Source organism: Panthera leo, chromosome D2 (genome assembly GCF_018350215.1).
Source record: "Panthera leo isolate Ple1 chromosome D2, P.leo_Ple1_pat1.1, whole genome shotgun sequence".
Taxonomy (NCBI): Eukaryota; Metazoa; Chordata; class Mammalia; order Carnivora; family Felidae; genus Panthera; species Panthera leo.
This window is the reverse complement of record NC_056689.1, coordinates 54141367-54169314: the sequence shown is the minus strand read 5'-3', so window position 1 is coordinate 54169314 and position 27948 is coordinate 54141367. Positions and strand designations below refer to the sequence as shown.

At 38.7% G+C, this 27948-nt stretch overlaps 1 protein-coding gene and 1 long non-coding RNA gene across 2 annotated transcripts in view; one reads left to right on the top strand and one right to left on the bottom strand.

Moving 5' to 3' along the window:
• Window positions 1–23100, top strand: part of LOC122202477 (cytochrome P450 2C21) — a 37855-nt gene extending 14755 nt beyond the window's left edge. Inside the window, exons 4-10 of the mRNA XM_042908866.1 lie at window positions 1227–1376; window positions 3415–3575; window positions 5347–5520; window positions 6378–6519; window positions 9899–10086; window positions 14485–14626; window positions 22508–23100. Of these exons, the coding sequence (XP_042764800.1) occupies window positions 1227–1376; window positions 3415–3575; window positions 5347–5520; window positions 6378–6519; window positions 9899–10086; window positions 14485–14626; window positions 22508–22689 (1139 nt within the window). The 3' untranslated portion in view covers window positions 22690–23100. The remainder of the gene's footprint in view (window positions 1–1226; window positions 1377–3414; window positions 3576–5346; window positions 5521–6377; window positions 6520–9898; window positions 10087–14484; window positions 14627–22507) is intronic.
• On the bottom strand, window positions 257–27948 carry LOC122202479. Its single transcript, XR_006194688.1, has 4 exons — window positions 27790–27948; window positions 5871–6095; window positions 1493–1604; window positions 257–375 (listed from the first exon to the last, which is right to left on the bottom strand). It is a non-coding gene; the product is annotated as an uncharacterized LOC122202479 (long non-coding RNA).

Here is a 27948-nt window from a genome sequence, read left to right as displayed (position 1 = left end):
AAAAACACATAGTGAGTACACATGGATTGAGAGTGATACTAGAAAAAGCTTTTTAAATCCAAATTGGTCATAGGATCCTCCTCATATGTTATCTCTATATGAAGAAGCCCTAGAACAGTACCTGGCACATAGTTCACTTGGTTCTCAGGTGGCTGAACCAAATGGAACTGAGTTGTTGCTAGGGGACCAACAATGAAAGAAAGAGAGAGAGAGAGAGAGAGAGAGAGAAAGAAAGAAAGAAATAAAGAAAGAGGGAGGGAGGGAAGAAAGAAAAAGAAATTTAAAAAGGTTTTTATATTAAGTACTTGAACTGTCTTCCATTTGTTTCTGGAGTTGGCCTTAAACTGTCCAGTCCTCTGGTGGGTCACTGGGTTCCTGTAAAAAGAGATAAGGCCTGAATGGAGTCACTTCCTCCTCTACACTATTCTTTAAAATCTCTATGGACAAGTATCCTATGAGAATTGTTTTTTCTCCTGATATTGTCTTGGCTTCCAGAAGTCTGGTATTGACCTTCCTTGGTGTTAAAACCATATTTCATGGCAGAGACATTACACACAGAAGGGAAATGTTAAAATGAGGAGGGCAGAGGCTGTGTCTCTTATCAGAGGAATAGATTTTCATGAACTTCCTTCCAGTGCACAAGTGCTCTCTCTCCTTCTCTTGAGAATTGACTCTTTTTGTTGCTTCTCCTACAATTCACTTACAACATACAAAAATCAGCCCTGAAAATTTCACCTACAACTTGGAGTCACCATGATGTATTAGCTGTGTGGTCCACAGAGCTAGCATTTTGCCTCCATGATCACCAGTAAAATGGAGACAAAACACTTGGTTCACAGAGTTATTCTGAGGTTAAAGGAGCTAATAGATGGAGAAGAAGAGTTAAGTAACATGTAAAACCCAGAGTCTTGACAGGTACGAGGCTGGGCTAACAGAAAGCAGGTAAAGCAGGGCTCATTGGAATTCTTATGGCTGGCACCACACCATAGTTACATTCCTGCTTCAGTGTCATTATCATTTGCTGAGATAAAGACTCAGCTAGAATTGATGGCAATGGAGGTCATTCTTCTCTCTCTTTTTTAAGGAGGCTTTTTTTTTTTTTCAATGAGGGGCTTGAACTCATGACTTTGAGATCAAGACCTGAGCTGAGATTAAGAGTTGGACCCTTAACCTACTAAACTACCCAGGCATCCCTCCCTTTTTTTTTTTTTTTTTTTTTCTGATAGGAATTATTTTCAGCAACGGAGAGCAGTGGAAGCAAGTTCGGCGTTTCTCCCTCATGGTTTTGCGGAATATGGGCATGGGGAAGAAGAGTATTGAAGACAGAATTCAAGAGGAGGCCTTGTATCTGGTGGAAGCATTAACAAAAACCAATGGTTCGTATTTCTTTACGTATTTAACAGTAATAGTTTGGGAGGACTATATGCTCTTTCAAATAGACTACAGAGAAATCTGATGGCTCAAGCACCATAGAAGTTTACTTTTTGCTCACATGACAGTAGTGAAGTGAAGGGGTTGGCACAATAGCCTTTTCAGGCACCAGGTTGACAGGAGCCTTGATATCTTCAACACATGGCATCTAGTGTCACCCAGGATTCATCTCTCTGCAGGGTAGCAGAAGGAGCAAAGAACAAAGAAAAGAGCAAATAAGGTTTTCAGTAGGCCAGGTATGACAATGGCAGACATTCCATGGGCTTTAACTCAGTCTCAGGACCATACCAGCTCTAAGACGCAGTGTGAGATGTGGTTCTCTGTGTGCACAGAAAAGCAAGGAGAACGGGGATTTGGATAATGAGCTAGTAGTTTTGGCCACAATAACTTGAAAAATGAAGTAATTTCTCTAGTAACTTCTTGAGAACATTGCAAACATTTCACAGTATATATACGTCAAGTCATTATGCTGTGCACCTTAAACTTACACAGTGCTGTCAATCATATCTTAGTAAAATCAGGAGAAAAAAAAGCACGAGTGGTTCAGCACTAGGATTCATGCCAAATCCTTCTCGGTGCTTAGGGCTGCTATATAGCTCACCTGGAGGATTATGGATGTGAATGGAGTGAGCCTCGGTAGCACAAATTGGCTCAGTGTGTGTATTTGTGTATGCACTTGCCAGACTGGAGAGGAGGTGGAAGACGAAGGGGTAGACAGGAGTCGTGGCAGAGAAGGAATAAGATCAGGATCATAAGACATATATGGTTTTTGAACCTCAATATTTAAATATTTTTCAAGAACACTGTTAAGGAAATAGTACTATTTTCTTTTTAAAAAATTTTTTGTAATGTTTATATTTGAGAGAGAGAGAGAGAGAGAGAGTATAAACAGGGGAGGGGCAGAGAGAGAAGGAGACACAGAATCTGAAGCAGGCTCCAGGCTCTGAGCTGTCACCCCAGAGCCCGACATGGGGCTCAAACTCATGAACCAGAGATCATGACCCTGAGCTGAAGTTGGACGCTTAACCAACTGAGCCACCCAGCTGCCCCATTATAGTACTATTTTCTACATGGTGGTTTTTTTTCAATATTATTTTTTTTTAATTTATTATTTATGTTGAGAGAAACAGAGAGTGCGCAAGTAAGGGAGGGGCAGAGAAAGGGAGAGAGAATCCCAAGCAGGCTCCACGCCTCCAGCAGAGCCCAACGCGGGGCTCAAATCCACAAAAGCTCGAGATCATGACCTGAACCAAAACCAAGAGCCGGGTGCTTAACCATTTGAGTCACCCAGGTGCCCGGCATTGTGTTTTTTAACCAATGTTATATATTGTCCAGACAAGTTGTTTCCCCCTTTTTTTTTTCCTGCTATTAATATTAAACATGCCATTTTTACAAGTATTTGCACTTCTTTCTTCCTTGGAATAAATTTCTGGAGGTGGCAATAGAGTTTCAATGACTGTCATTTGGACTTTTGATGTCTATCAACAAAGAACGGGTGGGAGACCTGGCAGAAGAGGGATACAGATGTGAGGCTTATACTACGCATATGGTTTTGCAAAATTTCAACTTAATATATTAAATATTTTTACAGGTTTAATCTATAAATGTTTATCAAGAACATTATTAACAGACTAGTACAGTGTTCCATTATTTTGGATGCTTCCGACCTATGCTTATCCAGACTGTGCCCAGTAATTCTTGTGAATTATCTTGTGGCTCTTATTTGGGGAACACTTGGGGGAACTCTTGGGGAGTTCCCCAAGGAGAACACTTGGGGGGAAATAAATAGACTGGAGTAGACAGCTTTGTTTGGGGAAGCACAATAAATTTTAGGCATGTTGAGTTTATAGTGATGATCACATGTCCAGGGAATTCCTATACTTAAAAAAAATCCCAGAAGTTAACCCTTCTTAATTGTTTAAAACAGTCAACTTAAGATTTATATGAAAATTGTGCTCTAACCTTTAACTTTTATTGTTTTAGCATCTCTCTGTGATCCTACTTTCCTTCTGGGCTGTGCTTCCTGCAATGTGATCTGCTCCGTTGTTTTCCAGAATCGTTTTGAGTATGATGATAAGAAATTTTCAATCTTGATAAACTATTTTCATGAAAACCTCCTAATTTCAAGCAACTCCTGGATACAGGTAATGTCAACGTTCTCCTTATTTTTATTCTTGTTTTAGTTTTTTTAAAAAATGTGTTTAAGTAATCTCTACACCCACCATGGGGCTCGAACTCACAACCCCTGGATCAACAGCCACATGGTCTTTCAACTGAGCCAGCCAGGTGCCCCCAGCCAAGGTTCTTTTTAAATGGGAAATAATTTTCAGGGCACCTGGGTGACTGAGTGGGTTATCTGACTCTTGATTTCGGCTCGGGTCATGATCTCAAGTTCGTGGATTCGAACCCTGAGTCAAGCTCCGTGCTGACACTGTGGAACCTGCTTGGGATTCTCTCTCCCCCCTCTCTCTCTGCCCCTCCCCACTTGCACACGATCTCTCTAAACAAATAAATAAATGAATAAATAAATAAACTTAAAAAAAATCAGGGCACCTGGGTGGCTCAGTCGGCTAAGCATCTGACTTCGGCTCAGGTCATGATCTCACAGTTCGTGAGTTCGAGCCCCGCGTCAGGCTCTGGGCTGACAGCTCAGAGCCTGGAGTCTGCTTCGGATTCTGTGTCTCCCTCTTTCTCCCCCTTTCCTTTACTCGCATGCTCTCTCTCCCAAAAATAAACATTAAAAAAAATATTTTTTAATAAAAATAAATAAATGGGAAATAATTTTCTAGGTAGTCTATCACTCATGCCTACCTTGGTCCTTTGCCCTATTTCCAAATGGCTAAAGTAATGTTTATCAAATTATCATTTGTAGCCAATTAGTGACTTATCAAATCAATTTAATGTATTGAAATGAAATTTAAAACATGAAATATAGTAATAGAGAAATGTAGTATAGTTCATCAATTATAGCAAGGCATTTTTTTGAGAAACCTTTTTTATATCCATAGATGAAGAAGGTGGTGATGTAAAACATATGTCTTACTATAGTAGAGTGTCAGAAAATGTTAGTATCTTATGTTGTATGATCATTAAGAACTAAAATTCTGTGTGGATCAAAAGGTTATGATGTGTTCCACCTGGAAAGGACTCTTGAGAACAAAGCATCTACTCATTTTTGGACCAGGAAACTGTCACCCAGAGATATTAAGCATATTTTCCAAAATGGCCTAGCCGAGGCAAGGAATGAGCTAGACCCAGAATCTAGATTTCTCAATTCTCTGTCTAGTTGGATACATGCTACCAGCCTGAATAAATTGCTTCAGTGCCTAACAACGGTATTAAGTTGTGAAGTACTGTCTAGAGCAGAGTCCATACACTCTAGGACTAGCAATGGACAGATAAATAAGGGCAATGTGCACATTCTTAAAGGTATAAAACTCCTAAATAAAAATAAGCTAATTTAGCCATTAATTTTTCTGATGTAGTTTCTTAATTACAAAAAAAAAAAAAAAAAAAAAAAAAGCCCTGCAAACTTTTTTAGGGGGCTGTAGAAATATGTGTAAGTAAACAGGGATGAACACTAGGTTCTAGCTCTGTTGCTAGTTTGGTGTCTTAGAATGGTTGACTAACCTTTCTGAACCTTAGTATTCTTCTTTGGAAGAGGCGATATACTCCTGGATTCCTTCATAGAGTTATGGTTGGGAAATTAAATGGTTCTGAAATTGCTTTGTGACTTGTGCATACTCTAACTCCTAACATTTTGTCAGTTCTCTCTCCTTCAAGTTCCAAGTATGTTCTAGTGAGGGAAGCGTGTCTTACCTTTATCTACTCAGCATAGAACTCGGTGTCTGATGCATAATATGAGCCTACAGAACTTTGTTGAGTGAATTAATGAGTGATTCTTTCCTCTTTCAGCTCTGCAATGCTTTTCCTCTTTTAATACACTTTCCAGGATGTCACAATGTGTTACTTAAAAACATTGCTAACCAATGTAGGTTTATTGTGGAAAAAATAAAAGAACACCAAGAATCCCTGGACCTCAGTAACCCTCGAGACTTTATTGACTACTTCCTGATCAAAATAAAAAAGGTATAATGTGACCCTTTATCTTTGTGGGTGGTGAGACTCATGGATTAGCTTTGTTCTTCCCAGTGAAATTGGGATATACTGAAGATGTATTAATTGCTTGCATAACCTATAATTGTGCAAATCATATTGGGTATCTCGAGTTATTTCTAAATTCTCACTGAAAGTGACTTAGGAGGTTTTATATTTATCATGTGAAAGCTGGTTTTTTTAATTTGAGAACAGACTGAAATACGCACACATTCAAGATAAATGATACACAACATAATCATCCTTCATCAAGTAAGTTCTGAGAATGGAAGATGTAACAGATAAGGGAACACAGGAACAGATAGGAATCTAGAAAGACTTACCTTTGGAGTGGCACTAGGAAATCTTCACAGATGAGGTAGGTTTTGAAGAAACTATAGCTTAGATGAACAGACATAAAGTAGGTCCAGGGAACGGTAAGTGCAGTGATCAAGTGTGTGGAACTTTCAGAGAGGTGATCTTGATTGTAACTGAGCAACTGTCATGGGTGTGATGACTGATGAGGTTGGGAATAGAGCTGCATTGTGGGGGATGGGTGGTTCTGGAGGCTTGAATGAGAAAAACAGACATTATAAAATAGGTAATTAGATACTAGAATGGACAGTGAGTAGCAGTGAGGACTTGATAAAAATTATGTTTCAAAGAAATTATAGAGGAACTGATCAACTCTAGGGGATGAGAAAGTGAAGAATCAGAAAGGGCTTGTTGGAAGTTTATAACTCTGAGTATATTTTAACTGTAGCCCTCACACCAGATAACGGTGTCATATTGAGTTATGTTACCTCTGAGGCTCTTTCATTTATCAAGTAATTCTAACACATTATTTCTAGGAAAAACACAATAAACAGTCTGAATTTACCATGGACAACTTGATCATTACTGTCTGGGATGTGATTAGTGCAGGAACAGAGACAACAAGCACCACCCTGAGGTATGCACTCCTGCTCCTGCTGAAGCACCCAGAGGTCACAGGTATGGTCACAGGTGATGGGCAGAATGAAATTCCTGGTAGACATTAGAAGGTGACACTGACAACTATCCCGCTCTTCACCTGCCTAGACAATGCACAGGAAAATTTTTCCATCATTAGGAGCACCTGGGTGGCTCAGCCAGTTAAGCATCTGACTCCTGATTTCTGCTCAAGTCATGATCTCACAGTTTGTGGGATTGAGCACCGAGTCTGGCTCTGAGCTGACAGTGTGGAACCTGCTTGGGATTCTTTCTTTCCCTCTCTCTCTCTCTCTCTGCCCCTCCACCGCTCGTTCTCTCTCAAAAATAAATAAATAAACATTTAAATAAAAAAATATTTCTGGGGCACCTGGGTGGCTCAGTCGGTTGGGCGTCTGTCCAACTTTGGCTCAGGTCATGATCTCACAGCTGTGAGTTCGAGCCCTGCGTCGGGCTCTGTGCTAACAGCTCAGAGCCTGGAGCCTGCTTTGGATTCTATGCTTCCCTCTCTCTGGGTCCATCCCCTGCTTGAACTCTGTCTGTCTGTCTGTCTCTCTCTCTCTGTGTCTCTCAAAAATAAAGATTAAAAAAATTAAAAAAAATATTTCCATCATTAGTACATCTTCCTGTCATTGGATAAATTAAATTCAAATTCAATTATAGTATAAAAAGATAATGAAATATTTAAACAGCAGCAGAAATTTGAAGGGCAGAGGCCATTGTTTTCCCTGCTATGGTGGAATGTCCCTGATTTGTGTTGGGACAGATGCGATAAGCAGAGTTTTCTTAGGATCTGAAAGGATCAGCCTTCTGCTTTCTCTAAAAAGATGTCACTTGACATGCCTTCCATGTCCAGATAAATGTATTTTTGTCAAAAGATATTTTTTTAAGTTTATTTGTTTTTGAGAGAGAGAGAAGCCTCGAGAGGGAGAGAGAGAGAATCCCAAGCAGGCTCTGCACTGTCAGCACAGAGCCGGATGTGGGGCTCGAACTCACAAAACTGCAAGATCATGACCCAAGCCAAAATCAAGGTTCCAATGCTTAAGCGACTGAGCCACCCAGGAGCCTATATCAAAAGATATTTCTTCTCAAATGAATTTGCAGTGTAAGGATTGACTCAACAAAATTACAATCTTTCTTTATCAAAGAGACTCCCTAAATAAAACTTTATTCAAATAAATTCTTTTCAAATATACCCTTTTGGGCAAATAAATTCTTCCTCCCAAATATGATTTCTCTTGCAAATACAACCTTTCCATTTTTCCTCCTTTTTTTTTTATTGAGTGCTAATCTCAGAGGATATTTCCTTCACTACCGTATAGTGTTCTGTGCTTTGGCACATTAAGACACTCTTAGTACAGTTACATCTCAGGAAGCTTTTCTCCATGACATCACCAGATTTTTCTCCTTTGTTGAAGGTCCTTCTGTCCTCCCATTATAAAGAATAACTGCTTTCCAAATGGTGCAATTTACAAGCATAGCCTCAAAATTCCCGTTTTCATACGTTGTGCAATATAATGGCACTATTTCCTTTGAGTGACACGCTTTCAGCCAAATAACTTCACTAACTCTTATTAGACCTATGTTGACTATGACTGTGAATACCATGACATTTTTCTCCAAACCTTTAAGTCTTGTGTACATTGCAAAAGCCCTTTTTGTGTAATATTTCTACATTGCTTCCATTTTCATTTTTTCTTACATCACATCCATTTGTATTTTTCTTTTCTTCCCATTTTCATCCCTTACTGTGCCATTCTTTTAAGCATTCTGATTTTACAAGTAGCTCCTAACCACTTTCTATAATCACTCTCTTCTAGATAAAAATCCAGCCTCTCAACCTGAGAAGGTAAAGCTTCAAACTTCTCTAAAATTCCTAAGTTTTCTTGATAGCTATCAAACCACAGAATTTTCACATAATCCATTAACAAAGACTCCTTCTTCAGGTAGTAGATAAATACCATTTGACCAAAGTAGCAACATGGTACTGGAGAAAATGGGTTATAGACTAACTACAGTGGCTTTGGATTCTGACTTTACTAGTAAGTAGCTGTGTGACCTCAGACTCATGACTATCTCTCTGCTTATCTTGGCCCCTCATCTGTTTAAGGGAGATGATAATGCTTCCTAACATTCATAGAGCCTCTCCCTCGTAAGAAAAAGTTAATAAACATTTGTTTTAACTAATGAGTAGTCCTACTTAAACTATGTATGATATATTTTGCAAATAAAGGAAAAATATAACTCATTAACATAAATTACATAAATTTCATTTCAATTAACATAACATAAATTTCAGTAATCTTATTCAATTGCTAAGATTGTGGGTTTGGAAATGAGAAAAACCACGTAATACCTGGGTGTCCTTGAGAAGTATATTTACTTTTATGGACCTGTTTCCTCATTTTTAAGACACATAAAATAATACCTAACACATAGACCTATTTTGATGAATTATAAAGTAATGTAATATGTCGTACAGCATGCCTGTCATATGTTGCATTCTAAATGTTAACTTCTTGTTACTATGTGCTGAATCAAATATCTTATTCAGTTCTATTTATTAAGCATCTATGGCACTGGGTAGTTCTTACCCTCTTGGAACTTACATATTTATTTATTAAAAAAAATTTTTTTTTAATGTTTATTTATTTTTGAGACAGAGAGAGCCAGAGCATGAACGGGGGAGGGTCAGAGAGAGAGGGAGACACAGAATCCAAAGCAGGCTCCAGGCTCTGAGCTGTCAGCACAGAGCCCGACGTGGGGCTCAAACTCACGGACTGTGAGATCATGACCTGAGTTGAAGTCGGACGCTTAACCGACTGAGCCACCCAGGCGCCCCTGGAACTTACGTACTTAAAACGAAAACTGAGGATGCCTGGGTGGCTCAGTCAGTTAGGCGTCTCTTGATTTCGGTTCAGGTCATGATCTCACGAATCCTGGGATTGATCCCTGTATCAGGCTCCACACTGACAGCACGAAGCCTACTTGGGATTCTCACTTTTCTCCCTCTCTGCCCCTCCTCCAGTCTCTCTCTCAAAATAAATAAATAAAGTTTAAAAATTTTTTCTAAAAATACTGGCATACACAAAGTGGTTAAACAGCATGGTCTGTAGTGAGCCTTCAAGATCATAGATCCTTGAGTTGTCAAACAAAAGTACACAAAACAGAGAATCAGAGCTGAATTTCATGGTACAATTATATTTTATATGTACATATATTTAAGTCTCTAATGAGATCCCAATTTGCCAGGAAACAAATTATTTCTTTTTTTTCCCCCTATGGTAGTAACCATAAGTGATTTTCCCTTCGCCCAATCTCTTACCACAATGTAACCATGATTAAGAAGATTAAGCCAAAAGGCATTTCCATTTCACATAAATTCTGATTCCTATCTTGCCAGCTAAAGTCCAGGAAGAGATTGACCGTGTGGTTGGCAGACACCGGAGCCCCTGCATGCAGGACAGGAGCCGCATGCCTTACACAGATGCTGTGGTACATGAGATCCAGAGATTCATTGACCTCGTCCCCAACAGTCTGCCCCATGCAGTGACTCAGGACACTAAGTTCAGAGAATACCTCATTCCTAAGGTGAGAGATATTTCATCTGTACTACTCCTTAAGAATCTCAGGTTATCAGCCATCACAATAGTAGGATTATAGATCACCATCTACAGGCATGGCACAGTCATAACCCAGGCATCTTACCCTCTGACTACATGCTTCTGTCCTTTTACTCTGTTGATACAATTTTATATGTAATAGTGCTTAGACTCCCACAGGATTTTCTTCATAGTATTCATTGCCCAGGTGGCTTACTGCCTATGTTTTCTTCTGGGAGTTTTATGGTTTTATGTCTTATGTGAAATTCTTTAATCTATTTTGAGTTAATTTTTGTGTGTGGCGTAAGATAGGGTCTAGTTTTATTCTTTAGTATGTGGCTGCCCAGTTTTTCCAACACCATTTATTGAAGAGACTATCTTTTCTTGATTGTATACCTTGGCTCCTTTGTTGGAAATTAATTGGCCATATATACATGGGTTTATTCCTGGTCTCTCTATTCTGTTTCATTTATCCGTGTTTGTTTTTATGCCAATACTATACTGTCTTAATGACTATAGCTTTGTAACAGAGTTCGAAATCACAAAGTTTGATGCCTCCAGGTTTGTTTTTCTTCCTCAAGATTTCTTTGGCTATTCAGGATCTTTTGTGGCTCCATACAAATTTTAGGATTACTTGTTCTATTCCTGGAAAAAATCCCATAGGAATCTTGATAGGTATTGCATTGAATCTATACATGGCTTTGGGTGATAGGGACATTTTTAACATTAATTTTCCCCAGTCCATGAGCACAGAATATCTTTCCATTTATTTGTGTCTTCTTCCATTTCTTTCATCAGTGTCCTACAGGTTTAAGTGTACAATCTTGCACCTCCTTGGTTAAATTTATTACTAGATTTTTTTTATGCCATTGTGAATAAGACTGTTTTCTTAATTTATAGTTCATTATTAATGTATAGAAATGCAACAGATTTTTGTGTATTGATTTTGTATCAGTTTATTCTAACAGTTTGGGTAGAGTCTTTAGATCTACAATATCATGTTATCTTCAAATAGTAACAGTTTTACTTCTTTCCTGTATGGATGCCCTCTATTTCTTTTTCTTGCTAATGCTCTAGACTAGGACTTGTAATACTATGTTGAATAAAAGTGGTGAGAGTGGGGGCGCCTGGATGGCTCAGTTGGTTAAGCATCTGACTTTGGCTCAGGTCATGATCTTGCGGTCCGTGAGTTCGAGCCCCATGTCGGGCTCTGTGCTGACAGCTCAGAGCCTGGAGCCTGCTTCAGATTCTGTGTCTCCCTCTCTCTCTGACCCTCCCCTGTTCATGCTCTGTCTCAAAAAACAAAAACAAAAAAACCACAAAAAAACATTACAAGTGGTGAGAGTGGGCATCCTTCTTTTGTTCCTGATCTTAGAGGAAAAGCTTTCAGCTTTTCACCATTGAGTATGATGTTTGCTGTTGTCTTATCATATATGGCCTTTATGATGTTGAGGTACACTTCCTCTTTATTTACTTGTTGAACTTTTGTCATAAGTGAATGTTGAATTTTGTCGGATGCTTTTTTCTGCATCTACTGAAATGATCATATGGTTTTTATAGTTCATTTTTTAATGTGTATCACATTGGTTTGTGGATGTTGAACCATCCTTGCATCCCCGAGATAAATCCCACTTGATTATGTATATGATCCTTTTATTGTACTTCAATTCAGTTTGCTAAGATTTTGCTGAGGATTTTTACATCTTTATTCATCAGAGATATTGGCCTTTTCCTGTGATATCCTCGTCTGGTTTTGGTACTAGGATTATGCTGGACTCACTAAATGAATTTACAAGTATTCCCTCCTCTTCTATTTTTACATAGAGTTGAGAAGGATTGGTATTCATTCATCTTTAAATATTTGGTAGAATCTACCAGTGAAGCTATCTGGTCCTGGACTTGTGTTTGTTGAGAGAGTTTTGATTACTGATTCAATCAGAGTAATAGGTCTGTTCAGATTTTCTATTTCTTTGTGATTCAGTCTTGGTATGTTGTATGTTTTTAGGAATTTATCTATATCTTCTAGGTTGTTCAATTTGTTGGTGTATAATTATGCATGGCAGTCTCATGTTCTCTTGATTTCTGTGGTATCAGTTGTAATAGCCTATTTCATTTCTGATATAGAGTCCTCTCTTTTTTCTTAGTGAGACTAACTAAAGGTTAGTCAGTTTTGCTTATCTTTCTTTTCAAAAAACAAGCTCTTAGTTTCATTGATCTTTTCTATTGTTCTTTTAGTTTCTATTTCATTTATTTCAACCCTGATCTTTGTTATTTCCTTGCTCCTCCTAACTTCGGGCTTCATTTGTTCTTTCTGTAGTTCCATGAGGCATAAAGTTGAGTTGTTTGAGATTTTTCATATTTCTTGATGTAGGCATTTATTACTATGAACTTTCCTCTTTGAACTGCTTTTCCTGCATCCCATAAGCTTCAGTATGTTGTATTTCCATTTCATTTCTCTCAGGGTATGTGTTTCTCTTTTGATTTATTCTTTAACTCATTGGTTGTTCAGTAGCATGTTATTTCATCTCCACAAATCTGTGAATTTTTCAGTTTTGTTCATGTTTCTAGATTCATATCACTGTGGTCAGAAAACACGGTTGATATGATTTTAATCTTCTGCCTTTTGTTAATGCTTATTTTGTGCACTAACATATTATCTGTCCTGAAGAATATTCCACATGTGCTTGAGAAGAACATGTACTCTGTTGCTTTTGGATGGACTGTTCTGTGTCTGTTAAACACACACTCATACACTCATATGCTTTGAAGCTCTAATGTGATAAATCTGACAACTAGGATATTATGGGGTCTGTTTCTATGAATTTTTTTTCTTTAATTTTGGGTCACATTTCTTTTTTCACATGTTTAATGATTTATTATATGCTTAATATTTTGAATGATGCCTTGTGGGGAGTCTGGATTATGCTGTCTTCCTTTAAAGAGCATTGACTTTTATTTTGGCAGGAAGCTAAATTACTGACAGATGGCTTTCAGTCTGTGAGGCTTACTATAACTCTTTCGTTGTGGATTGGTTTCAATTCTGAAATTAGTCTTTGTGCATGGCCCTTAGTCTGATGTGAGTTCCTTAGTCCAACAATTTAGAAGTTTGGGGTTGCCTTAGCATCTGAGGTGCTAAGAAAGTTCTCTCCATCCTAGCTGGGTTGGAACCTCAGTTCCTCTATCACTGCACAACATGTGTTATCCACCTGCAGTTCTCAAGCAGTCGTACCCTGATAGGCTTCATGGAGTTTCCTGTGTTTGTGCCTCCCAACCCATAATCATGGACTCACAGAGTCTTATAAGGTTATAGGTCTTATATACCTTTGAGATCCTATTTGTAGATTCTTCTTGGCCTGTATCCTTCTTCATGAATTCTAGATGCCAAGTTTTTATCTCTGTCTCCTTAGCTCAAAAAAGAGTAGCACTTTGCTTGACCTTCTCCTCCCTGAACTCTTAGGAGGAAAGTGTTGTCAGGCAGAAATTCAGAGTGATTGTAGGGTCTACCTAATTTCTCTTTAGTGAAGTATCACAATCCTGGATTGCCTCTTGTTCAGTGCCAGAGAACTGTTTCTTTATATACTTTTTTTTCTGGATTTATATTCGTGTTAGTCGTGAGGACAACTCCAAAGGAGTTATTCTGTTATAGTCTGAAGTAGATGGTCCCACCAGCCAGGAGAAGTGTTTTGTAACTAACTTTATATGGAAGCCTATTCTAGGACTGACCATACTGTCTTCCAAAGATTCAGTTGATTTTGAAAACTAACCTCCAAGTCATTATGTTGCACTGTATCTATGAGTTTAAGAACACCCTACTAGGAAGCAGAAATGCTCTCTCATTTCTACAATAATATGCAACAATTCAATTGAAACAGCATAGCTCTTTCAAACTTACCCGTTTGTTACCTTTAAAAAAAGTTTTTTAAGTAAGCTCTTTGCCCAAAGTCAGAACCCGTAGACCCTGAGACCAAGAGTCCCACACTTTGCCAACTAAGCCAGCCAGACACCCCTAAGTTTGTCATTTTGATGGGAAGATGAAGGGTTTTCAAGAATATGGCCACTCAAGTAGAGTTTTGAAGACCTCATTCTCAGTGGCATCAGCACCTTGAGACAATACTGAAATCCATTGGTCAACAGTGCACTCTAGGGAGCTCCCTTAGTTTTCTGAAAAGCAAGTGCTGGTGTCGGCTACAAAGTTTGGAGTGTGTTAACGGTGCTTTGGACTGCCATTACATGATTTAAAACCTGTTAGGGTTGGTCATTAGTTTGTTCTGTGACATGGAGTAAATAAATCACTTCTGTGCCTCAGTCTCCTCATCTATAAAACAAAAGGATTTCAAGCTCCATGACCTTCATCATAATCCAGTTTATCTGTTTCTCTTTATATCAGGGCACAACCATATTAACATCTCTGACTTCTGTCCTGCATGATGAGAAAGAGTTTCCCAACCCAGATCAGTTTGATCCTGGCCACTTCCTGGATGAAAGTGGCAACTTTAAGAAGAGTGACTACTTCCTGGCTTTTTCAGCAGGTAAGCAAGCTTCATATTTATATTTATGTATGCATCAGGGGTCAGTGAGATGAGGAAGGCTTTGCATGGAGGCTATTCTGGACTGAACAAATTGTCGTTTGTATGAGGCTAGAGGCATCACTCCCAAAGCCCAGGTTATTTCTCGTTCAATTGAAGTCTGTCCTCACCAAGTTTGGCACCAGGACCCACCACTGAGATTCCTATAAAGGGGCAGGAGCAGAGGGTAATGGAAATTTGAGTATCTTCCTTTAATTTGTCAGTGTCCTGGGAAGAAACAGGTGGCATACTCAAAAAGGCTAATTAAAGAGAATGTAACGATGAGACGATTTTCAGAGGGTGGGTAGGATTAAGGTAAATAACAAGATACTATAAAGTACTCAGAGATTAGCATAAGCAGGAAGAGGTTACCATCCTAAATTGGAAAGGATGAGGGAAGGAGGGCATTACTGGGATCCAAATAGACCTTTAGGAAAGAAAGGGTGGCTGCCTCAACGGGAGATGTGTCTATAGTAAAGCGATACAACCACTGCCTGAACTATAGCCTGACAGGGTAGGATTAAGGGAATAAATACTCTGACTTTTTCAATGTCCAATGCTCTGAATTTGTTCAGAACCCAGAAGGGAACTAACATCTCAGTTTATGCATCTATAGAAATCACCTTCCTGAACACAGAGTAGGCATAAAAGACAAACACAAAAGAGAGCTGGAAGGCAGGAGAAATGGAAAATATTCAGCACATTCCAAAGGAGAAACAGGAGGAAGACACGAGGGTAACAGGCCTTTCCTGTAGAAGTAATTGAAACAGAGACAAAAATAGGAGATTTGCTCCTGATTGAATATCTAAGAAAAACAAGTATCAAGCAACCCTTGCTATCGTGGTCCCAGGATTATGTGCAACTCCCGGAGATTATCTCAAAGCAAGATGCTGCTTTACTACTCCTTACCTTTCTTCCTATATTTTGAGCCCATTACTGCATAATGAGACTCCTTGAGATTTCTATTCAAGTCACAGGGCTTGCAGACCTGCTTTTGCCCTGACACTGTGGGTGTCATTACAAGATCTGAGGCCTTACCTTAAGAACTTATGTTCCAGTATGTGAGATAGGTGAATAATTATAATTTCATCTGAAATGTGCTGTTTTAGAAGCATTAACTAGTGTTATGGAAAACAGATAAAGAAATGAGTTATATGCTCTGAGCACATCAAAGAACTTTGCATAAAAGAAATGATATCTGAGCTGGATCTAGAATGATGTAGAAAATATGAGCAGGCAGAGTAGAATGGAGGGCTATTTCCACTGGAGGAATGACTAGACTCTAGACAGCATTTGAAATTGCCAGTCTGGGGATTAGTGATTAGTTAGTATGTTTGTGGCTGATTTGTAATATTTCTTTTTTTCCTACCCTCTTAGTTCAGGATGACATAAATACCTTATTTTGCCTGATCATCTTTGGAATTTTCAGGTCTGTGTGGATTCTCTGCACACGTGAAATTGAATTTGGTTTTCTTCTGTTTATTTGTCTCATGTCAATTTGATTCTTAGTCCAGCTAAGAGGACCTTGAGGGGGACAGGAAATTCTTGCTCCCCAACAGACAATTGGTGTGTCAGCAGGACACCTTAACTCGCTGGACACTGCTCACCCCACACACTATGATAGCCAAAAGTCCCTGAGGACAGCTGGCACAAGGTAAGATTTCTTAGCATGTCAGTCTCTGAGAATCTGTATCTACAAAGTCTGATGGAGCAAGAACGATAAGAGTCCTTTTTCTCTCTCTCCAAATTTAGATTAATAGGAGAAAATACTTGTAGGGCTGGTTCCTTGGGCTTAGGGACCGACTCTTGTTGAGTTTTGTAGGATACTCTTCGGTAACTGATCTATTTCCCCCCAGAGATGGTCTTTGTTTTCCTTAGTGTCTTTTATGTCACTTGTCCTACAAACTTTGCCCTATGTTAATGGGTACATGAAGTCAAAGCTGTTGCTAACAGACTTCTTGGAAGTCAAAGCTGCAAAACTGGTGGACGTGGGTTGAATACTTAAAAGAAGTTAGAACTAAGGCTCCTGGCTGGCTTGGTCAGTGGAGTGTGTGACTCTTGATCTCAAGGTTGTGGGTTTGAGACCCATGGTGGGTGTGGATTTTGCTTAAAAAATACAATTTTTTAAAAAAGAGAGAATTCCAAGCAGGCTCCTCACTGTCAGCACAGACCCCGATGCAGGGCTCAAACTCACAAACCCGCCATGAGATCATGACCTGAGCCAAAAGCATATGCTCAACCAACTGAGCCACCCAGGTGCTCCAAAAAATAAAATATATTTTTTAAAAATCTGTTCGAGCACTCACCACTTCAAGAAGTCTCCTGTGATAGCATAAGTTGGTCACAGAACAGGTTGGATTGATAACAGATCACCTGCCAGCCTCAAGAAAAAGGCACCCTGTGAAACAACACACAATCCCCAACCCTGTGGCACATCCTTCAAGTATTAGTGTGGCTCCAAGCTACCCAACACTTAGCTAAAGCTGTTAAAGTGCACATATACAGGATAGGATTTTTCCTTTTGTCTTGTTCTTTGTCCTAAGAGCTTGACTTTGTGACCAGTGAGAATATTCTCTTTGGTCTCCACCATCTGGAGGATGCACTTAACAGGGTGTACCTTGGTGGCCAAATAGAATGGGGCTCCAAGTCTTTCTCTGGCCATGACAGTTCTTAAGAGGTCCCAACCCATAGGAACCTTTGTCATCTCAACCTTTGTTTCCTGTTTGTGCCAGGAAGACCCATTACAGGAGTGCCTGCCTGGTGTCACAGATTAGCAGGTCTGTGACGGAGGTACCTCACTTTCACAGTGAACTATAATACCAGTGTTTTTTAGATTGGCAAATTTGTGAATACATTTTGTAACTTAGAAACATGTACTTCATCATAGTACAGTCTTTCAGTAAAGAACAAACCAGGTTTACTCACAGACCCAAATTTATCTTTAGTTTCTCTGTAATAAGACAAAAATAGAGGGACGCCCGGGTGGCTCAGTCAGTAAAGTGACTGGCTCTTCATTTTGGCTCAGGTCGTGATCTCATGGTTCATGGGATCAAGCCCTGCATTGGGCTCTGCACTGACATTGCAGAGCCTGCTTGGGATGCTCTCTCTCTTTGTCCCTCCCCTGCTCACATTCACTTTCTCTCTCTCAAAATAAATCAACAAATTTTTTAAAAAAGAAACAAAAACAGATAAACCTATGTTCGGTACTTAATGTTTCATTATTTTATCTTATTTGGAAATGATCTAGATATTCAATGAATTTAACTTAACATTTAACTTAGCCAAACTTTAAAACTTCAGGTTACTGAAGATTTTGGTAGCCCTTTAAAAGTTTACCTACAAACCATTTAATCTTATTTCTATCTATTTATTTTTATTATTTTTAAAATAAAAAGTTTACCTGTAAACTATTTTATCTTTCTATCTATTTATTTTTATTATTTTTTTAACATTTATTTTTTGGGAGAGCACAAGTAGGGGAGGGGCAGAGGATCTGAAGCGGGGTCTGTGCTGACAAGCTGACAGCAGTGAGCCCAATGAGGGCTAGAACTCATGAACTGTGAGATCATGACCTGAAGTGAGATGCTCAACTGACTGAGCCACCAGGCACCCCTACATCTATTTACTTGTTTTGAACTGTTATGCTGAGACTAGCCACAAAATTTTATAAGGTATTAGATAAAGTCAACCATTATTTTAAGTTTCTTTTTCCTGACAAATTTTGTAAGCTATAATATGGACTTATTTGACTTTCAGTAAACATAGGCAGAATAAAAGTTTTATATTTAATCCTGATAACTCTAAAGACATGGCTATTTTAATTAAACCAACAATTTTTTTTTTTTGAGAGAGAGAGTGCATGTGAGCAGGGGAGAGGGAGAGAGAGAATCCATGCTGAGCACAGAGCCCAATGTAGAGCCTGATCCCATGACCCTGTGGATCATGACCTAAGCTGAAATTAAGAGTCAGAGTCTCAACCAACTGAGTCACCCAGGTACTCTAAACCAACAACTTTAAATTAGCTTTAATATTGAATATTTTCGGGGCACCTGGGTGACTTGGTGGGTTAAGCATCCAACTTCGGCTCAGGTCATGATCTCACAGCTTGTGAGTTCGAGCCTCACATCAGGCTCTGTGCTGACAGCTCAAAGCCTGGAGCCTGCTTCACATTCTGTGTCTCCCTCTCTCTCTGCCCCTCCCCTGTTCATGCTCTGTCTCTGTCTGTCTAAGAAATGAATAAACATTAAAAAATTTAATATTGAATATTTTCTGAGATCACATAAACTTGAAAAATATTTAGGTTAGTTTCTCTCTTCCTGGGTTTTAGAATGCCCAATCCTTACAAGTACTTGTCTTCAAGCCAACTAAATGGAGCTCTTTTACAAATTTATTTTTTAAATGTTTATTTTTTCATTTTGAGAGAGAGAGAGAGAGAGAGAGAGAGAATCCCAAGCAGACTCCAAGCTCAGCATGGAGCCCAATGTGGGGCTCGATTTCATGACTGAGATCATGACCTGAGTCAATATCAAGAGTCTGATACTGGGGCTCCTGGGTGGCTCAGTTAAGCATAAGCTCTTGATCTCAGCTCAGGTCATGATCTCACAGTTTGTGGGGACAAGCCCTGAATTGGGCTCTGCACTGACAGCATAGAGCCTGCTTGGATTCTCTTGCCCCCCGCCCCTACCCCTCCTCCATGCTCTCTCTCTTTCAAAGTAAATAAACTTTAAAAAAGAAAAAAAGTCAGATAACCAACTGAGCTACTCAGGTGCCCCTGAAGTTTGTATTTAAAAGAAAGGCTTTTACATCCTAGAGATGATAAACGTAGAAAATTTACATCACAAAGGCACAGAGAAAAGTATCCAAGTTTTTTCCAAGTCTGAACACAAGAGGCATTTTAGCAGTTTGTACTTGGAAAGTCCTCTTCCCCTACCACTGTCACCCTACCCCACCTCTTGCTTTTTTTTCAGTCTCAGGTGATTGTGGGCTGTGTTCAAAGACATTAAATTTATAATTTCAAGGGACAGAGAAGGTAAAAAAAAAAAAAAAAATTTTTTTTTAGAGTTTCAGTGTAATTACTATTTAAAATGTACTTATTCTTTTAAGTCCTAAACAATATTGTTCCAAATTGTAATCTTCTGTAGTATCTGTAAACATTTTGAGAGAAATAGACCAGGTTTGGGGATTGGTAAAGAGAGGTAAGCTTTGACTTATTTCTAGAGTTGCATCTCTGGTTTTGTAGAGCTTTGAAAGAGAGTTGTTTCTAATTCCTCAAAGGACTGGATTACAGCCTGAATATCACGGGATTGGCCCTTTTTCTTTTTTAAACTAAATTTGCTTTTTTATATCAGGCAGATTTTTTATTAAAATGGGAATCAAAAGATTCATGCCTTTGTAAAGTCTGTGTGAAGCATTTTAACAAAAGCCTTCTTTCTGGTTGCACAGTTTAATCTGGGCTTCTAACAGTCCCTGAATATTGGCCTTTCCCTGATCATTTATAGGAGGGCCTAGGAGAAATTTTGGTCATGTTTCCTCTCTGAAGGGAGGGTTGTGACTAGTGATTAATCTTTTTAATTTCTCTCTAAATTTGCTAGGGTCCTTTGAAAGTAGAGGTTAAAAGGGCTTGATAATTTAAAAGCTTTACAGCTGTCCAGGGGACACAAATTCTTTTGCCTTGGGGGTCTAGGATACACTAGCCAAGTACATTGCCTAGGAATGCCTGAAGCTGTCACAAACTAATTACAGTGCCCTGGAAGGTAGAAGCAAAGTGAGCCTTATTGCTTTTGTTAAATTCCTTTCCTGGCTTTCAGCAATTACATGAGCAGCCTGTAGAATTTGAACGTAGAGATGGAGTGCTCTCTGTAAATCCTACAGGGAAAGGGAAGTTAAAATAGGCATTTTAGGGGGAATTTATGTTGTATGTGGACCTTTATTTTAAGTTTAGTTCCTCTTCTTTCATCTTATCAAGGGAATCCCTGAGGCTAGCCATTCAACTAAGTTTAAAATGTTTTTCTTCTTTTTTCAAACATTAACTAATTTAAAGGATCTGTCGTCGGGCCATTGATGAGTAGGATCTGTTATGAGCAACTCAAGCCAATAAGCCTTTTAATGCCTTAACCAAAGATACAAGAGGTGTCCAGAGAAAGGGCATAGATGACACAGCCCTCATGATCCAAAAGTTTACTCCCATAATTAATCTAAGAAAGCAGAGGCCTTCATTGCTGGTCTCCAACAAAATCTTGAGATGCTTCCAGTCAAAGACAATAATCCGTGACACTAGGCATGTGCTCCTATAATGGGAGTTTCCAGCACTAACAAGAAATGAAGGTTGAGAATATAAAGGCTCCTATGGGCTGGGACTTCTCATGACAAACACCCTTGAGAGCTGGCATGGCCAGACAGAAAGAGAGAGAGACTCCTATCCCTCTTCCTTTCAATTGGACATTAAGGTGCACCCGGATAGGTGTATCTCCTCCAGATGGTGGAGACCAAAGAGCATATTCTCACTGCTCACAAAGCCAAGCTCTTAGGAGCTTGTTCTATGAACAAGACAAAGGGAAAAACCCTATCTGGTTTTTCTTTCAGCTAAATCTTGGGTGTCTTGGAGCCACACTCATTCCTAAGAGGAATGTGCCACAGAGTTGGGGATTTTGTGTTGTTTTCAAGTGTACCTCATTACACAGCTGTTTCCTTGAGGTTGGCAGGTGGCCAAGTGTTAATCTAACCTGTTCTGTGACCAATTTATCCTATCACAGGAACCTTCTTAAGGTGGCAAATGCTCTAACAGCTTTTAAGTGTTCGACCCGCACCCACCAGTTTTGCAGCTTTGGTTTCCAAGATGTCCTTTAAGCAGCAGGCTTATAGGGCCTATGCCTGCTTTCTGCCCTATGCTAATTCCTTTTTATGACAAACAACATAAAAGAAACAAGGAAAACAAAGACTATCTCTGGTTAATCTATTTCCTCCAAAAGAGTGCTCTACCAAATTTACCAAGAGTTGCTAAGCCCAAGGACCTAGTTACACAAGTATTTTCTCCTGCTAATCTGAATTTAGAAAGAGAGAATGACTCTCACCGTTCTTGCTCTATCAGACTCCTCAGATTCCAGGAGACTGACATGGTAGGAAATCTTACCTTCTGTCGGCTCTAGGTCAGATGTCCCAAGGATCTCCCAGCCACAGCTATGTTTGTGACAAGCAGCATCCAGTGTGTTAAAGTGTACTACCAACTAGGCCAGGTGTCCGAGATGAAAAATTTTCCTCTGCCTTTCAAGGTCCTTCCCAGCTAGACTAAAAAGTGAAATTGACATGAGACAGATTAAGAGGAGAAAATCAAATTTAGTTTCATAGATATGGGGAATCTACAGACATGAAATTTCAAATACAGTCAGGCAACATGAGGTTTCTATGACATCCTGAGCTAAGGAGAGGGGAAGCGGTCTGGGGATTCAGAGGGAAGGAACACCATTAGCGGGAAGGTGAGAGATGTTTCAAAAACAAAGGTCTCCCTGTTACGCAGAGAAGTTTCTTAGGTAAAGAAGAATCTCTGTTAATTGCTCTCTTCTTGGTATAAGCTGGAAGTTGAGGGAGAGGTAAGGAGCTTTTCTTGAATCTGCTGGGTTTTGATTGCTTTTAACTAAAAATAATTTTTATGCCAAAGTGGCCCATCTTGTGGTGACCTGCCCTGGCCTTTACACATGCCCACAGAAACGTACTGAGGAAATGAAGGTAACCAGGTTTCAGTGTAGACAAAAGAAGGCATAGGTTAATTAGTCTATTAATATATTTATTTTCTTCCCTGTGTGCTGACTCAGAAAAAAAATGAGTATTTAATTTATGTGTCATTTTTAGGAAAGAGAGTTTGTATTGGAGAAGGCCTGGCCCGCATGGAGCTGTTTTTACTACTGACCAACATTTTACAGCATTTTACGTTGAAATCTGTGGTTGATCCAAAGGACCTTGAAACTGCCCCAGTTGTCAATGGGGTGGGTGCTGCACCGCCCGTATATAAGCTGTGCTTCATTCCAGTCTGAAGAAAGGTCAGGCCTCATGTGAACAAGCCAGATGCTTTCTGTCCTGTGTGTTAGCTGTATGACATTCCTGACCCTGTCTCTTCTAATTTTCCTCATCCTTTCAGATTCAGTTCAGATTTCCCCACATGGAACAAAAACTCACTTTCCAATAAAATTCTTTTTGTAATTGTGAGATCTTAAGCTGTATCTCATCTGCAGTGTATACCAAATGTAAGAGACTTCAAATGTCATATTGAATATTAAAAATTATCCTATGAGTTAAAAAAGTTTTTTAAATATATAAAATTTGCTCGTCTCTTACTCCAGTTAGCTCTCCAGGGGAATAATCTCTTGATAGTTTGGCATGTACAATTTGTTTTTTTCCCAATAATTATTAAAAAATAATTGGGGGGGGGCACCTGGGTGGCTTAGTTGGTTAAGCATCCCACTTGATTTCAGCTCAAGCCATGATCTTGCAGTCATGAGATCGAGCCCCATGTCAGGCTCTGTGCTGAGCTTGGAGCCTGCTTGGGATTCTCTCTCTCCCTCTCTCTCTGCCCCTTGCCTGCTTGTGCTCAATATCTCTCAAAAAAAAAAAAAAAAAAAAAAATCGTGTGTGATGCATGTTTGTGTATACGTGTATGTATAAGTATATACATGTAGGGAGAAAACAGAAGATCATTCTAGCAAGAGGCAATAACATGAGATAAAACTTGAATTTGCTGCTCTGTCCAAGGATTCCCTTCCTGTTTTCCCCTACTGGTTAAACACACAAATGGAGACACACACATACACAGACATAGTAAGGCAAAGAATAGGGGAAGGTGATGTGTATGTATGGTTATATTTGAATACACATATCAGAAATATGGGTTTTTATGTATGTGTGTATACACATATATTTATAATATACCTATGATTTGCTGGTGACATATTTTTACAAGTCATATAAAAAATACCCTGTTGTATGGCTATAATTTTTAAAATTATCTCCTTATTCAAGGGTATTTATTTTTGAATTTTTGTTGATATAAAAAGGCTGCTATATGTGTCTTTCATTATTCAGGAATAAATGTGAAGTGGCTGCACATACATGTGCACTTTTATTTTTCATACATACTGAAGCATAAGACAAAAATTATGTGTCTGTTTACTTTTCTATCATGAGTATATAATCAAAACACTATTTGACCAAATCCTTGTATAATATTGAGGATTGAATTCTTTGGTAGATTTAGTAATTTTTAACTAAAACTTCATAGATTTTTCAAGTAGGAAATCCTATCACCTGTAAATATTTCATTGCAATGACCAGGAATTTCCAGAAATAAATAACATCTATATATCTAGGTCTTGGTCTCTCTGTCTCTGTCTCTTTCTGACTTATCACACACACACGTGCATATAAATTTGTCAGCATGGGAAAAAGATGAAAGCTGTGAGGATTTGTGGGGACAAGATAACAGAGGGCTTGGGAAATCTATATTGGGAACTCTGATATTTGTATGATTTTATTCTTTTTTTATTTAAAAAAAAATTTTTTTTTAACGTTTATTTATTTTTGAGACAGGGAGAGACAGCATGAACGGGGGAGGGTCAGAGAGAGAGAGGGAGACACAGAATCTGAAACAGGCTCCAGGCTCTGAACTGTCAGCACGAGCCTGATGCGGGGCTTGAACTCACAGACCGAGCCTGATGCGGGGCTTGAACTCACAGACCGCAAGATCATGACCTGAGCCGAAGTCGGACGCTCAACCGACTGAGCCACCCAGGCGCCCCTGTATGATTTTATTCTTGAGGTGATTTCTGATTTGAAATCAGGTGCTGAGTGGCCAAAAGGCTAACTATAAAATATTTTAAGAGCCTTAGAATCTGAAAAGAATTTTTGCAGATTCTCCAGAGTAGAAGAAAAAGAATGGAGATCAGAGCTGGCCAAGTAAGAAGGACCAAGTAAACACCTCCACTTGAGCTGAAGCCTGAAAGTCTTGGGGGAGCTGTACGCAAGGATCAAGAATAAACCCGGGGACGCCTGGCTGGCTCAGTCGGAAAAGCATGCAACTCCTGATCTCGGGGTTGCGAGTTTGAGCCCCACGATGGGTATGGAGATTACTGAAAAATAAAATCTTAAAAACAAAAGCCTGAAGCTAAACAGGCTGATTACTAGTAAGGAAGTTTAATCAGTAATCAAAAAACTCCCAATAAAAACAAGTCCAGGACCAGATGGCTTCACTAGTGAATTCTACCAAACATTTAAAAGAAGAAGACCTAAAACATATTCCCCTTAAACTATTCCAAAAAATAAGTGAAGGATAAAAAAAAAAAAAAAAAAATCACATGATCTCAATAACTTCGGAAAAAGTATTTGACAAAATTCAACATCCATTCATGATAAAAGCTCTCAACAAAGTGGGCTCAGAGGGAACATACCACAACATAACAAAGGCCATATCTGACAAACCCACAGCTAACATCAACCTCAACGGTGAAAAACTTAGAGCTTCTCCTCTAATATAAGGAAACAAAGGTGCCCACTCTCACCACTTTTATTCAACATAGTACTAGAAGTGCTAAGCACAGCATTCAGATAAGAAAAAGGAAAAAAGGGGGTGGCAGGGGAAGAAAAGAAAACACATCCAAATTGGTAAGGAAATAAAATTGTCACTATTTGCAGATGATGTGATACTATACAGAGAAAACACTAAAGCTTCCTCTGTGTATAACTTTTGACTCCCTCAAAACTTAACTACTAAAGCCTACTGTTCACCAGAAGCCTTACTGATAACATAAACAGTTGATTAACACATATTTTGTATATTAGGTAGTGTATTCTTATAATAAAGCAAAGCTGGGGAAAAAGTATTAAGAAAATCATGAGAAAATATATTTACAGTACTGTATATTTTTATTAAAAATTTTTAAAAATAAATATACAGTACTATATATTTATTTCAAACCTCTGCTGGTCACAGGTCAATTGTATATACAATGGAGTATTATTCAGCCATAAAAAAAAAATCTGCCATTTGCAACAACATGGTTGGATCTTCAACACATTATGCTAAACGAAATAAGTCAGAGAAAGACAAATACTGTATGATCTCATATATGGAATCTAAAAAACTGACTGGATAGACACAGAGAACAGATTAGTGGTTGCCAGGGGTGGGTGGTGGGATAAATGAGTTAATATGGTCAAATGGTACAAGCTTCCAGTTGTAAGATGAATAAGTTGTGGGGATGTAATGTATAGCATGGTGACTATAGTTAACAAAACTATATCATATTGTTGGAAGTTGCTAAGAGAATAGATTTTAAAAGTTCTCACCATATGCAAAAAAACTGTAACTATGGAGGGAGGCTTGTGTTAAATAACCTTATTGTGGTAATCTGTAATATATACATAAATCATTATGCTGTACACCTTATGTTTATACAATGTTATATGTCTGATCTCAAGGCTAGAAAAAATTCCTTATATAAAAATTAAAAAAACTTTATACTGATTTTATATGGCTTTAAGCAAAGATTAAGGACTTTCCAGAAAGGGTTTCTTAGTATTTACAACAATTGTATAAACTATATAAATGCATGTTGTACTGGGAATTAATGCTTCTAGCTCATCAGGAGCTTCGTGTCCTCCTGTTGGTAAATACATGAGAAATCTGAAGTGTTCTGCGTATGTAATTTTTTCTCTTTCATCTCGAAATAAATAGCCACACAGAATGGTATAAATGAGCTAGGTCAAAATATAAAGGAGATTGCCCTGTCCCAGCAAGTACTTTATTTACATTTTTTTTTAAAGATTTATTTTTGAGAGAGTACAAGCAGGGGAAGGGCAGAGAGAGAGGAGGACAGAGGATCTGAGGCAGGCTCTGTGCTGACAGTGGAGGCTGAGCAGATGTGGGGTTTGAACTCACAAACCTTAAGATCATGACCTGAGCCAAAGTGAGGTGCTTAACCAACAGAGCCACCCAGGCAACCCCCTCACCCCCCGCTGCCGACCCCCAGGAAGGACTTTAAAGTTAAATCTTTAGCTCAAGCCACAGTCTGACCACACAATTACTGCAGAAAACAAAGAGCAAATAAAGAAATAGAAATCTGGCTATGAACTCCAAATGGATTCCCTAGCTTGCTCAAGAGAGTTTGATAGAATTTTTCCATGTTCTGACTATGAAATGTTTTCTCAACAAATTAGTTTACCTTATCTCCAAATTAAATAACTAATGAATTAGATTATAAATTTTCCTAAATTCAACAGAACTCTTTTTTAACTTGACTATAAAGGTTAATAAACATTTATATAAATTCAAAACAAAAGAAAATCTCTAGATGGGGCGCCTGGGTGGCTCAGTCAGTTAAGCGTCCTGCTTTGGCTCAGGTCATGATCTCGCGGTCCATGAGTTCGAGCCCCGCGTCGGGCTCTGTGCTGACAGCTCAGAGCCTGGAGCCTGCTTCAGATTCTGTGTCTCCCTCTTTCTGACCCTCCCCCGTTCACGCTCTGTCTCTCTCTGTCTCAAAAATAAATAAAACATTAAAAAAAAATTAAAAAAAAAAAAGAAAATCTCTAGAAAAGACAACTTGAACTTCTAACACTTAAAATGGCAGATTTTTTTTTTTACTCTGTAACTCAGAGCAGAAAATTTTAACTGTGCCTTAAAATAAATGACCTGAATTACTAGTTTGCAAGATAATAAACTAATGAATGCAAATTGAAAGAAAACCATACTAAGTAAACTTTAGTAGTAATTTTAAAAATATCATGGGGCGCCTGGGTGGCGCAGTCGGTTAAGCGTCCGACTTCAGCCAGGTCACGATCTCGCGGTCCGTGAGTTCGAGCCCCGCGTCGGGCTCTGGGCTGATGGCTCGGAGCCTGGAGCCTGTTTCCGATTCTGTGTCTCCCTCTCTCTCTGCCCCTCCCCGTTCATGCTCTGTCTCTCTCTGTCCCAAAAATAAATAAAAAAAAACGTTGAAAAAAATATTAAAAAAAAAAAAAATATCAGATAACAAGAAAACCCCAAATATATGAAAATTAAACCACACACTTTCTAAGTCATCATTGGGTGAAAGAATAAGTCACAAGAAAAATATTTTTAATTGAATAATAATGAAAATACAACTTACCAGAATTTATGGGGATACATCCAACACAGAACACTTAGAGGAAAACTTAAAGCCTTAGAATACCTAAAATAGAAAAAGAAGAAAAGTCCCAAGTCAATGATATCATCTCCCACTTTAATAAAATATAAGAGAGAACATTAAATTCAAAGCTAGCAGGAA